This window comes from Ziziphus jujuba, chromosome 10 (assembly GCF_031755915.1).
Source record: "Ziziphus jujuba cultivar Dongzao chromosome 10, ASM3175591v1".
Lineage (NCBI taxonomy): Eukaryota > Viridiplantae > Streptophyta > Magnoliopsida > Rosales > Rhamnaceae > Ziziphus > Ziziphus jujuba.
Window position 1 is genome coordinate 5,881,342 of NC_083388.1, and position 13,082 is coordinate 5,894,423.

General features: G+C 34.2%; 3 protein-coding genes across 7 annotated transcripts; 2 read left to right on the forward strand and 1 right to left on the reverse strand.

Annotated features, from left to right (window-relative positions):
* The first annotated feature begins 1,355 nt into the window (after nt 1-1,355).
* On the forward strand, nt 1,356-4,809 carry LOC107404484 (aminomethyltransferase, mitochondrial). Of its 3 annotated transcripts, none has more exons than XM_016011435.4 (4): nt 1,356-1,639; nt 2,498-3,073; nt 3,779-3,897; nt 4,116-4,809. In XM_016011435.4, the coding sequence occupies exons 2-4, from the start codon at nt 2,516-2,518 to the stop codon at nt 4,660-4,662; spliced, it is 1,224 nt and encodes a 407-aa protein (XP_015866921.2). In that variant the 5' UTR covers nt 1,356-1,639; nt 2,498-2,515; the 3' UTR covers nt 4,663-4,809. The 3 variants fall into 3 exon arrangements, with proteins under 3 accessions (XP_015866921.2, XP_015866920.2, XP_048324390.1); XM_016011434.4 differs by having other exon boundaries at nt 1,356-1,617; XM_048468433.2 differs by lacking the exon at nt 1,356-1,639 and adding an exon at nt 2,030-2,168.
* A 1,599-nt stretch (nt 4,810-6,408) lies between these two features.
* Nucleotides 6,409-9,324, forward strand: LOC107410622 (uncharacterized). The gene is made up of 6 exons (XM_016018070.4): nt 6,409-6,677; nt 7,561-7,614; nt 7,709-7,781; nt 8,564-8,604; nt 8,963-9,022; nt 9,128-9,324. The coding sequence occupies exons 1-6, from the start codon at nt 6,612-6,614 to the stop codon at nt 9,194-9,196; spliced, it is 363 nt and encodes a 120-aa protein (XP_015873556.3). The 5' UTR covers nt 6,409-6,611; the 3' UTR covers nt 9,197-9,324.
* Nucleotides 9,325-10,136: 812 nt separating this feature from the next.
* LOC107404486 (10 kDa chaperonin, mitochondrial) lies at nt 10,137-12,911 on the reverse strand. 3 transcript variants are annotated; one of them, XM_016011437.4, is made up of 3 exons: nt 12,679-12,887; nt 11,538-11,677; nt 10,137-10,427 (listed from the first exon to the last, which is right to left on the reverse strand). In XM_016011437.4, exons 1-3 carry the CDS (start codon nt 12,781-12,783, stop codon nt 10,379-10,381), a joined length of 294 nt encoding a protein of 97 aa, XP_015866923.1. In that variant the 5' UTR covers nt 12,784-12,887; the 3' UTR covers nt 10,137-10,378. The 3 variants fall into 3 exon arrangements, with proteins under 3 accessions (XP_015866923.1, XP_015866924.1, XP_048324911.1); XM_016011438.4 differs by lacking the exon at nt 12,679-12,887 and adding an exon at nt 12,436-12,640; XM_048468954.2 differs by lacking the exon at nt 10,137-10,427 and adding an exon at nt 10,469-10,869 and having other exon boundaries at nt 12,679-12,911.
* Between the last annotated feature and the right edge of the window lie 171 nt (nt 12,912-13,082).

A 13,082-nucleotide genomic window follows, 5' to 3' on the forward strand; every position in this document is an offset into this window, starting at 1 on the left:
AGGTCCATTTCAATCTTTCTTATTTTTGCCTTCTTTATGTTGTATCAGATAATCTACCACAATCAGGATATTTGGAAAAGACAGGTTTTCTGGAAAAAGTCAGAACGATGACTTATGGTATCAGATCCAGGCAGAATGAGAATATAAACTTCAGAATGCTTATCTCTTCCACTAATATAAGCGGATGAATAGAAGAATGTGGACTATATCATCAACTTATTCCATTTGGCTTGGAAACCATCGCCAAAATGGTTGAAAACCTTTATAAATGGAAAAGCAAATACTTTAACAGGGATACTTGGTGTGTCGAATCAAGGTTCTGAATTTCTTTCCGAAAACCAAATTGATGTCCCTCTAAAACATGTACATTCAGATTTTAAACGTTTTTTGTTATGTCTGATATAATTCTTTAATCAAAATTTATTGAATGAAAACTTTTCATTTTTTCCCCAGTTTATGTCCCACAATGATGGTCAGTCTCCACGTTTCCTACCTTGACCCTTCTGTTCCATCCTCTGTTTTGTGCTTTTTAATCTTACTTATGCAGAAGTATGTGATATGTCGTGATTCGGCTGTGTAGAGAAGTGTAATATATTAATATTGGACAAATAAATGACCTCTTATATAAAGAATGTTAATTTAAATTAACGACAATATATTAAAATATAAAAGATGTGTCTTTTTTTGTTTTTTGGCTTGAATATTAGTCAACCTTTTTTTTTTTTGGCTAAGAAAATATATAAATACATATATATATATATATATTGGTCAACCTTACTTACCCACTTGCCATACAAATACATTTTTTTCATTATAGTTATATGACAAATTGATTTCACAAATGTATATGTATATGACAAATTGAGAATCCTCTAAATTTAGAGGCTATTGGCACTGGCAGGTTTCATATTTGCTGCTTCCAAAATTTCACTAACCATTTGCCATTTGGTCTTTCCCCAACTTAGGAATCCCTGCACTACTAGATCTCAACAGCTTTTTGTCATTCATTCTCTCTCTATACCTATTATACCCTTAAAGCGATCCCTCAACAACTTTGATGTTCCGTTAGTTACTCTGATCACCTACTCTAAGCTCCACTAGATTAAACCGTACACCCTTTCCCCGACTTTGAATCCTTTTTTAACTTCTTTTTGGGTAGCTCCAGCTCACCTACTCTACCTCGGACAAATGTCAACGGCATGTAAACTATCATCTAATATTCTTCCTCGTATCAACCGTCAGATGATTCAAGTACATGGGAAACTAGGTGCTCCTCAGAACACCCAAGTAGGAAAAAAGAGTGGGGAATGGTTAAATAGATTTGGATGTCCTTTGTCACGTAGTGCTACCGCCACTCGCTAACGATGGGGTGCTATTTTGGCTGTCTCTTTTAGCAAGAGAAGAGAAACCCTCCTCCACCCACTACAAATTACCAAAGATTATTCTTTTTAAATATAAAAATTCGACAATAAATATTTGGATGTAGTATCTCTGTCTCTCGTATAGTCTTACATAATATAAAAGCCAATCGCTTTTAATCTTTTATCCGGGTGTGGATGTGGGAGGCTCATTTGGGCTCTCAAATTTGTGCTTGTTTCTGAAGAAGAGAAGATAAGAGTAAGGCTACCCATTTTTATTTGTGAGCTTTTCTCACTCCCCTCTTCTTTGTATTGTTGCATTTAATCATCTGGGTTTTAATTGTTGAGCATATCTGCATCAATACTGTGTGTGTGTGTGTAATTTTTTTTTTTTAATTCAATTTAAAAGATGTACCATATGGAGATCTGTGTGGTTGGATTAGATGGTGATGGAAAATCTCGTTGGGATCTAGATGGCTTGTTGATATTGGATTTTTTATAAAGGTCTCATTTTTATGAACAAAGAGTGCGTGTAGCTGGTAGAAAATTGTGGGAATGTAACTATTGCTTCTATTCGATATTTGGGTTTTCAATGCCAAGTTTTTATTTTTTCTTGCTTTTGGTTTGTATGATGATCTGGTTGCCGTTTTCCGATTTTGTTTTACTGCCAGCGGATGACTTGAAGGGTTCTAATATATTCCTGGACCTCTATTTTGAAAAAGTGGTCATTCACAGATTTATAAGTTAGCTTTCTACTTTTGGTGATTCTGGCAATGTGCCAGTGCAATGCTGCCAAGCCGTCTGTATCAAGTACATTTGACTAACTGAATTTCCACGTCTTGTCCAATTACTCTTTTGCTTGCGCAAAATTTACATGGATTCATTGGTTATCTCATTGCTCTGCACATTCTCTCACATGAGCAATTGAAAGTTATGTTGTCTATGAAGTGTGAAGATAATTGTTCTTTTTACTAATCTATATATAATCTAGTATATATACTGGCTTCTCAATTAGGAATTACTAATCCTAGACATATGCATGGTCGAGTGCATCTGTTTTGAGTAGAGTACTGTACTATATTTGAGATTCATCTGGATGTTGTGTGTACCTGTAAATTTCCTCTGATTCTGTTGATCAGATACTCTCTGCCAAGAAAATGAGAGGGAGTTTGTGGCAACTTGGGCAGTCAATTACCCGTCGTCTTGCTCAGGCTGATAAGAACTCTGTAGCTCGTCGATTCTATTCTGCAGATTCTGAGCTTAAGAAAACAGTTCTCTATGATTTCCATGTCGCTAATGGTGGGAAGATGGTGCCGTTTGCTGGGTGGAGCATGCCCATACAGTACAAAGATTCAATTATGGACTCTACTCTGAACTGTAGGGAGAATGGCAGTCTTTTTGATGTCTCCCACATGTGTGGCCTGAGCCTCAAGGGAAAAGACAGTGTTCCTTTCCTTGAAAAGCTTGTTATTGCTGATGTTGCTGGGCTTGCCCATGGAACAGGGACCTTAACTGTTTTTACAAATGAGAAAGGAGGGACAATTGATGACTCAGTGATTACCAAAGTCAACGGCGAACATATATACCTGGTGGTGAATGCCGGCTGTAGGGATAAGGATCTGGCTCATATTGAGGAGCATATGAAAGCATTCAAGGCTAAAGGTGGGGATGTATCATGGCACATCCATGATGAGAGATCTCTTCTTGCCCTCCAGGTCAAACCTTGAATCCATTTATTTATTTATTTCTATCATCAAATTTTGATTTTTTTTTTCTTATATTTTCTATCAGTAAATGTATAATTTGATCGGATTTTAGTAAATGTATCATCTGGTCTGATTTGAGGAGATTCTATCACCCATTTGTTACAGCTTGTATTGTAAGTGTTATGTGGTAAGTATTGTTGTATATGATGCATTGTTCAAGAATTGTCTGATTTAACTGTTTTGGACTGAGATTCCACCACCCATCCCCCTCTTCCTCTTTAAAGTTCCTTTGAAGAAATAGATAAAGTGAATGTGGTTCTTTGCTATGATTTTTTCTTCCTTTTGACTCTATCTTCCTTTATTGAATTGTATTTTTGACTAAGTTTCTCTGGACATGTCTCTTCTTAGAAATCATGTATGATATTCTGTTTCATTCAAATGAGTCTATCAGAGCAAGCAGTTCCTGACTACCAAAACCTCTGTGTTTTTAATTTTTTATACTGTTTCTCTACCTTTTTCTTTTGTCTTCTCTTACAACAAAAAATCTGGACTGTTAATCATAACAATGCTAAATACGATATTATTGTTTTGTTTTTGTCTTTTTTAAAACTGTTACCACTCTAGGATCGCTATCACACATACTTTGATTATTGTTCTTTTCCTAATTATTATCTTTTCTAGTGACATCAAGGAGAATTTCTTGATTTTTCGCAGGGTCCCCTTGCTGCTCCAACTCTTCAACATTTGACAAAAGAGGATTTAAGTAAGATATATTTTGGAGGGTTCAGAATATTGGACATCAATGGGGCGAGCTGTTTTCTCACAAGGACTGGGTATGGTTCCCTTGTCTAATTTTTGGCCTAAAGCTATCAACATAAGGGACTTGATGTGTAATGCATTTTCACATATGAATTTTCAGCCGATGATCCTTGATTTATCTCAGTATAGTTTACATTTCCTGTATTCTTACCAACTAACCAATTATCCTTTATCGTTGGAGATAGCCATAAGGATATTTGATTGCTATTTTCCTTTTTACCGAGTGTTTTAGGTACACTGGTGAAGATGGATTTGAAATTTCTGTTCCATCCGAGCATGCAGTTGACCTTGCCAAAGCGATCTTGGAAAAATCTGAAGGAAAAGTGAGGCTGACAGGACTTGGTGCTCGAGACAGCCTCCGGCTAGAAGCCGGTCTGTGTTTATATGGCAATGACATGGAACAGCACATAACACCTGTAGAGGCTGGACTTACATGGGCCATAGGGAAGAGAAGAAGGGCAGAAGGTGGCTTTCTCGGAGCTGAGGTGATTCTCAAACAACTTGCTGATGGTCCATCGATCAGGCGTGTTGGCTTCTTCTCTTCAGGCCCACCTCCAAGAAGCCACAGTGAGATTCAAGATGAGAAAGGTACAAACATAGGGGAAGTCACTAGTGGGGGATTTAGTCCCTGCCTCAAGAGGAACATAGCTATGGGATATGTGAAATCCGGATTACACAAGGCCGGGACCAAAGTGAAGATTGTGATTCGAGGAAAAGCCAATGATGGTGTTATCACAAAATTGCCATTTGTACCATCAAAGTACTACAAGCCATCCTAATTCAAGTGTGGCCTCTCAGCTCCGGAATAATCTAATTGGCTCTCTTTGACTTCTTTCTAAAATTTGAGTACTGCACTCGGTACAAATTTTCGATTTTCTATTTATTATGTGTTTGGAATGGAATGAAGTATGTGCTTTTGACTTGCATTTGAGTATGTTTCACCATGGCTGGGTCGTCCTTTCAATCAAACTGAAGGAAACTAGGCCAATCTTTGATGTTTAAGTTGGTGATGGATTGCAAGAGCACGATCCTTATCCTACAAGTGAGAAGCTTCTGACCTTTTTTGCACCACTTCTTAGTCAGCAATTTATCATATTATTGAACATTTTTTAATCCAAAAATCAAACACAACTTCTACTTATCTTATTGGCTTTGCATTCTTCTCATGACATTATAATAATGAACAACTAATTATTTTTATTTCTTTCTACAATGTTTAACAGTGTACCAATTTTTCAACATAGTTTAAACCAAAAATAAAATAAGATAGATATATTACTCTTTTTTTTTTTTTTTTTTTTTCCCGCTTTGTAATGTTTCTGGGTTCCAATTACTCTTCCCAACTTTTTAAAATTTAGCATTGATATGAGTTTTACAATGGTAAATGTCAATGGAACTGTTAAATTTTATCATTTACTTTCTAAAGGCATGATAAAAAATAGTATTGTCCAATTATAAATATTATTAAATAGTTGCGGGCTCCACTTTTGGTTTACTTTTAACAAATTAAAAACAAAATAATGTTGATTAATTTAACATGTAACATAGGACTTACAAACTTTATGACAGTAGGATCCAATGTTAAAGTTTGCTCATTGCAAAATTGATGCTGGGTTTGAGACCGAATTTACCATTAACAAAATTTGCAATGCCCCATTGAAGTATCCAAATGAAAGGCTAGTGATATATATTGGCAATGACATTGTTCAAATCCAATATCATAGGAGATTCTCTCATGTTTGGAATATAATTCCAACATATTATTACCCATACATATATATAGGATTTCTATGCCCCACTAATATTATCAACCTATTTATATCCATCCAAACAATAGTACATCATTAAAATATATTTTTATATTTAAAAAAATCTAAATAGAAAAAAAAAATATAACATAGTATATTTATGTGAACCCATTGATAATTATTGTTAGTTGTTATTTTAACTTTTTTAACATTCATTACAATATTTTTCTCTCTATGATCGGTGATATGACATGCATTCCTTATAAGACCTTCATAAAGTTTTTATTATATTAAAACTGTATATATAAATATAATATAATAAAATAAAAGAAATTAATAAACTGCTTTGTCTTTTCGGAGTAAGAGAAAGCCTAATTGCATGGCAACATGGAGATATAAAACTTCAATGTTGGATAGTTTTTAGTTTATTAATTTTCATTGTTAGTTTATTTTATTTTATTTTTTTAACAATTTTAGATGGTTATATACGTAAAAAGAACAAACCAACCAACGTATTAATTATAGCAGCCATATACTCTAAACTTATTATTTTGTGAAAATTTTATTTTATTTTTTGTAAAACTTTAACACGTAGCAAAATAATATTCGACCGTGAAAGAACATGAGTGAAAAAATATTCTGAAAAAATATAATGAAATATATAACCATTTTTTTATTTAAAAAAAAAATGCCAAAACAATTTTTTTTAGGATATTTTGTTTTCAAACCCAAAACCAAAACATTTTGTCCAATTTGAGCCCATGGCGATGAGTTTAGAGTATAAGGAGGATCGGTAAACGGGTTATATTCGACCCGTTCCGTGTGGGTTTGGTTTCGTAGGGTAAGGAGGAGGACTAAGGGAAGAATTGCGAAGAAGAACCGCTGAAAGAAGGAAAAGCTCAGTGAAAACAGCAAGAAGAAGAAGAAGAAGAAGAAGTTGGGGGTGGTTTTGATATTCTGCTTCAGCAGTAAGAGCGAAAATGGATGAAGATGAATTTCGGCGGCTTCTTGATCTCTTCCCCACCGTTCGATCTCCCGATTTTTATGTCAGTGTACAGTTTACTCTCTCTTCCTGTGTTTGTTTTATCAATCGCCGAAAGTGATTGTTGTATTCACTGTTTCGTTGAAAGAACTGGACCTTTAATTGGATTCTTTATGTTAATAGAATTGTTGAGAAAAAAGAATAAAAGATGGGAAAAAAAAAATTTCTTTGTTTTATTTGGAAATATGTCTCTTTTCAACTTCTGGGTATGCGAGGAAATTGATGAAAAAATCAGATAGCAATGTTTCCCATTGAAATGTGTATATATTTTCTTAATGGGTTTCTTGAAATTGATTCATTAGATCACAATTTACACTATGAACTGTGCATTTTTTTTTTTTTTTTTTTATAATTTTTCTACTGGAATTTATTAGCTGAATGTTTCTAAGATAAAGTAATGAATAAGCACTTATATGTATGTTAGCTTGCGGTTATTATCGAAATTGGACCAAAAATAGGCTATAAACGAAGCATGCTTTGGCTATACCTGTATTTGTCAATAATTGAACGCTGGCACAGCTAATTAAGTAGAGTCGAGAAAACGTATTCTCCACCTGGAAAGTTGGTGGAGAAGCAGTAATATTCTTCTTCTCTTCAACTGGTTTCACATGAGTGAAGTATAAGTAGTCATATGAGGAAAAACATTTTCAAGATAAATGCACAAAGTGTGCAAAATCTCTTGAACGAATTTACCAGATTCATCTACCTGTTGTTTTCATTCTTCCTACTTGGTTTATTTATAGCATGCTTGAGTTTTGTTAATGGATTCTGTCACAAATTTACTGAGTGGTAGTTGTGTTTTTGTCTGGAGATTTATGTGATAAATTTAATGGTGAGTTAGCTTTGTATGAGCTATTGTCTTAAACAAGTATTTAATGCAATTTCAGGGTGAGTCAGAATCATCAAGTCAATCACCTTCTACAGCGGCACAGAAAAAAGAGGTACAACTGAATACAAAAAATTTCAATAGTTCTCTAAAGTTTATATATATATATATATATATATGCTACTTGACATTTGTGAATTACCTAACAGCTAAAAGAATGGCAAGATGCATGGAATGACAGAGATCATAAAGAAGTTGAGAGTCGTGAACTTGACCATCATGGTATGTCATAATGTTACCACCTTAAAAATGTAAAAGACTAGTATGCTTTCTACCAGTTTAATGGGATTTGTACAGATGTATATTCTGTTGCTTTGGGCTGAAAAACATGTGACCTCACCCCAACCTTTAAGACTTTTAGTTGCTTAGTTGTGCTACATCTATCATAACCTTGGCATATATATGATTAACAATGTTGCACGACCATGTTCCAGTAATTGGACATTAATATGTACTCGATTATTGGACTTGTTTGATTTTCTAAGTACTTTTAGGCGTTTGGAGTGCCAGTAATCATTTCCATACAGTACCATGTCCTAGCATTATAGGTCTACACGGAGTGAAGGGGTTCATTATTCTGGGATATATATGTTAAAGTGATCCTTCTAAAGCTTCACCTTTTTTTTGGGGAGTTTTAGAGTGGAATGTTCTTTTTATTGGAAAAGTATATGCTGACATTTACATTAAATTTTAAAGTACTTTTTGGTGATCCTCTGAATTGAGTCTTATTATTTGCCACTTCTGAGATTCCCTTCCATTTTATATTTCATCATTTCGCATTTAATCTTTATTCCTCAAAGATATGTGTGTACTTATGTTCTTTTTGTCCTTCTCCAAAAATTTCTAAGGATTTATGTCTATTTATCTTCATCCTATGTGTGGCCAGGAACTGAAGAATAAAAAATAAAAAATGGTGTTAATTTGTTGCAATGTGTAACTAAGACACATTTCAACTTTTTAGATACTTTTAAACTTATTTTTTTCATGTGAAAATGCTCTGTCAGATGCATTCTGGGAGAAGCTGAAGTCGGCTGCTGAGAAAAAGGTATGTTAACCTTCACCTACTTTTTATCCAATAATCACTGAAGTTGCTACTACTGCTGATTGTGGAATTTTGAATATTTTACATATTCTTGCATTTGAAACATTTTGGCTGTTCCTTTGGTGATGATTTGTTTTCTGGGTGAATATCCATCTTCCATGCCTATCAGGTTCTCTTTCGAATATATTAGAAATCTAGACAGAATTCCCTTGATACAATTGGGAATTAGTCCATCCATGTAAATGAAATGTTTTGTTCTAGTTATGTCAGTATTATTTATTTTACGTGTAATTTTCAAAAGCAACAAAGTAAACACGTGTTGGGAAACTAAATAAGCTTGTGCTTGATTGTTTTTGTTTAGGTGGGTGCGGCAGAAGCAGAAAGGTTTTGTAAGACATTTCAACGGATTCATAAGAAACTTGTATGCTGTGCAGTATCTCATTTTAAATATTAGTTCTTCATTTAAATTTCTATTTTGTATTTTGATCTTGTGTTAAGCTCTTCCTTTTTTAACTTTATTTTACAGGTTTATGAAGAACTGAGTCCAGATGCTGCACGAAACTTTCTCACCTTGTCAAAGAGTTCTGAACGTTAGTTTTTATTTTCTTGTATGATTTGTACATTTTTATGATATCATATGCCATTGGTGACTATAGCAGTTGTAACTGGATCAAATTGTAAACTTTAGGGATGAATTAAATGAGTTGATTGATGGATGTTAAATTTTTGAGAATGCTATGGAAGGCTTCCCAAGATACATCTGTTTTTGGACCAAATAAATGCATTATGACAATGAAATTTTGTTCAGAATAGAATTGTTTAACTGATTTTTTATGGTTAACTGTGCGTGACACGGTTTTGCCTTTTTGTTTTCTGGGGAAGGAGGGTTGCCCATCTAAATTTGTTTTTATGTTTTTGCTTTTGTTTTTGTTTTTGTTTTTTGCAACACTAAAAGATGCAGTTAAATGATGTGGGGGACGAGGGTCATTTTGCACGTATAACGTCAATCCTTCCAAAATATTTACTTTTGTGTCAATGCCATGGTTTTTTAATTTATAGTAGCTAGTATCTCTTTCAGAAAAGTCCGGTAGCAGAATTACTGTATTCTCAAGCACCTCCATATTAAATTTAGTGCAAGTTACTCACTTTTTTTGAATGTTCCAAAAGTTATTTATTTTATTTATTTATTTTTGAATCTAGTTTAGTTGATTTATTTTTAAGTCTATAGGCTCGATGGTTTATCAAAAAGAAAAAGTTGTCAATTCCTTTTTGACACGATCAGAGTGATGGCATCGCATTTCCTTTTTATCCCCTTTAAATATTTTGTTACATCATCATCATGCACCATAAAATAAGCTGGGTGCACACTAGATCAAAACTCTCTCTCTCTCTCTCTCTCTCTCTCTCTCTCTATATATATATATATATATATATGCATATATATTTTCTCATCGTGTTGATCTATAAATACTAACAACTATTTGACACGACACAGATAGATTAGATGTCAAATTTCAATCTGAAAGAAAAACTACTTCTGTGAAAAAGAAAAGATAATTGATAATTCCCAATAAGGATTACAATGCAATTACAGAACTTGTTTCCATGAAAATAGCATAGGAATGTTGTGTCTTTTGTCTAATAAAAGTCTCAAATGGCAAAATGCTACAGCATTATCAAATTGCAGCTATTAAAAACTTAATTCAGCGTAGCAAGGAACAGCTCTCCTCAAGGTGCAGTCCAATTCTCCGACACAATAGAAGAACACAATGCCACGTTAGTCATGAAGAGTTCCCAAGATATCGTCCTCTCTAAATAGATGATACCTGAAACAGTATAAAAGCCACACAATCAGTAGGAATAAAAAAAATTAAAATTTTTACTACACCTTAGGCAGAAACACTACAATCAGTCAGACAACCATATTTCCAATATTTGTAGATCCTTGAAAGCAAGAGATTCAAGCAGGCTGTTCAAAATACTGAACATACCACGCAACCGGACTTTGACCAGACACATTTCCATTTGCTTAGTCTTGTAAAAATTATTATTTTCCTTTGGATTTTAAAAATATATCTGGTTCTTCAACTCCCTAACACTCTCTCTGCCCTTTACTCATGTCTCACCCTGATCTCAAAACTCAACTACACTTCATAACCTCAGGCACCATCAATACCTCACAGCATTAACATCAATCATTCACTATTATTGGTTCCTTTAAGAGCTTGGCTCCAACGCAAACGAACAGGACATGTGCAATTCTACGCTCTGCCATTGAAATGAAATTCAATGAATTGTTCTAAAGCTGTAAAAAAAACTCATGTTTGGCCACACATAACATTAGAGGCTATACTTAATGATTTGACTAACAGATATCAGCAGCAGACATGAAATTCACTACCACTTACAAAGCATGATACAGATTTACACACTGCAAGAGAAATGAAACTACAATGCATAATTCTAAGCAATTGACTTTTACAACTAAATAACAATGGGACTTCATTTGCAAATCAGAATACATTGAACCTCATAGGATAAGATTGCCTCTATGGAATCACTGCCCTGGAACAGGCTACTATAACCCTACAAGCCTTTCATATATGATCATTGTAGAAAGACAGCTTGCCTTCTTAGAGAATGCTCCAAATAGCACAAAGGTTAAGCAAGCCAATTCTCACCATGAAGAAAGGAAAAAAGAATGCTTTCTTGGGAATCAGGGAAAACTTTATTATTTATAATTATTTAAATCATGTAAACTGTAAAGTGATTCCAAGTGCCATTACAAAGATGCTAAAAGATAATATATCATTTCTACGCCATTCTCTAACTGTAGCTCAATGAGCTTATAAACTGAAAGTAGAAATTAATTACTTGCTGATAAAGCCGAAATGGTATGGGTGACAAGCATATAATAAAAATAAACAAAATCTTACTCTTTATCATTGAGCTTCACTTCAGTTCCTCCATATTCAGGCAAAAGAACTGTGTCTCCTTCCTTCACATGTAGAGGAATAAGTTTCCCATCTCTGTCCCGAGCTCCCAGGCCAACAGCAACAACTTTTCCAGAGTTAAGCTGAATTATCAAGCATTGACAAAGAAGATATAAATCAATCCAGACGAATAACAGCCATGACATGAAGTGGCTCAACTTAGAGGATAAGTATGTAATTTGTCATTAGAGTATTGCATTTTCGGCAACCTTCTAATGTAGAAACAACTTTTGCAGGAGTCATAGACATCAATTTAAAACCATCAAGTGTATTCAATTTATAACAAGAGGACAAAAGGAAGTCGGATAAGCTTTGTCAAATATTTCAGTCTATCATTTTTCATGAAACAGGGAGAAAGTAACTAATAGCTTAATAGTTGTCTCTACTTTACAAAGACCATCAGCATATTAGTCAACTTTACGTTTTAACTTTCTGCTAGTTGTTATCTGATTTTCCAATAGATAAGCAAGAGAACAGAAAAACATAATTTTAAAGATATTAAGACTTCAGAAAGGGGTAAAATTACAGTACATATATCAAGTCCATGAACCAAAAAGGAAAAAAAAAAAAAAAAAAAAGCAGAGAAAAATGAACATATGGAATTAATATAATGAATTGAGAAACAATCCGTTACTGCCAAAAAAAAAAAAAAAAGGTAGAGAACAGCGTAGAACCACACATCAAAACGCACTCAGAAGATTAAAATCAAAAAGCGATTACCACACTAGGAAAAAGCTTAGGCAAAGAAACAAACTAGATTTCTTCTAGATACAAATATTGCAATCAAAATCAAACTAAACTACAAATAAATTCACAAAATCAGCTTAAAAATATGAATTACCAACAAGGAACAAAACCCGTTTTCAAAAGATATAGCTAAGACCCAGATGACGTGCATTTCCGATCAAAACAAGAACCAAAATCCAAAGAGAAAAGAACTAAAATCCTAACTACCCAAGACCCAATCGCAAAAGATAAACAGAACCCAAATGACTCAAAGTTGGAAATTTTCAAAACCACCCAGTTTTGCAACAGCTCTGCAGAAGAAGAATGGAGGTGAAGAAAGGGGAAATGAAGAAGAAACCTTGGTGGTTTTCTCCGGAAGAATGATCCCGGAGTTGGTCTTAGAAGGAGGAACAATTTTCTCAACCAGAATGCGATTAAATAACGGGATCAGACGCTTCGCCATTGCGACCCAAAACAAGGCAGAAATGGAGACACAGCTTGAAAGCGACAAGAAGCTTGTTCTTCTTCTTCTTCAATGGGTTCGTAGCCTAATTTGTAGGGTTTTAGAGGGATTTAGTGGATCCGTGAATTTACGTTACTACCCCCCGTGACTTTAAAATATGAAATATCATATTCAGTATGGGCATGCCACAACCCACTCTGTGTGCGGGGTTCGATCCTGGTGGCGCGGGTGCCCGGCGGCCATGCCACACTAGCAAAAAATAAAATAAATAAAAATAAATAAATAAATTCTTAGCCAAA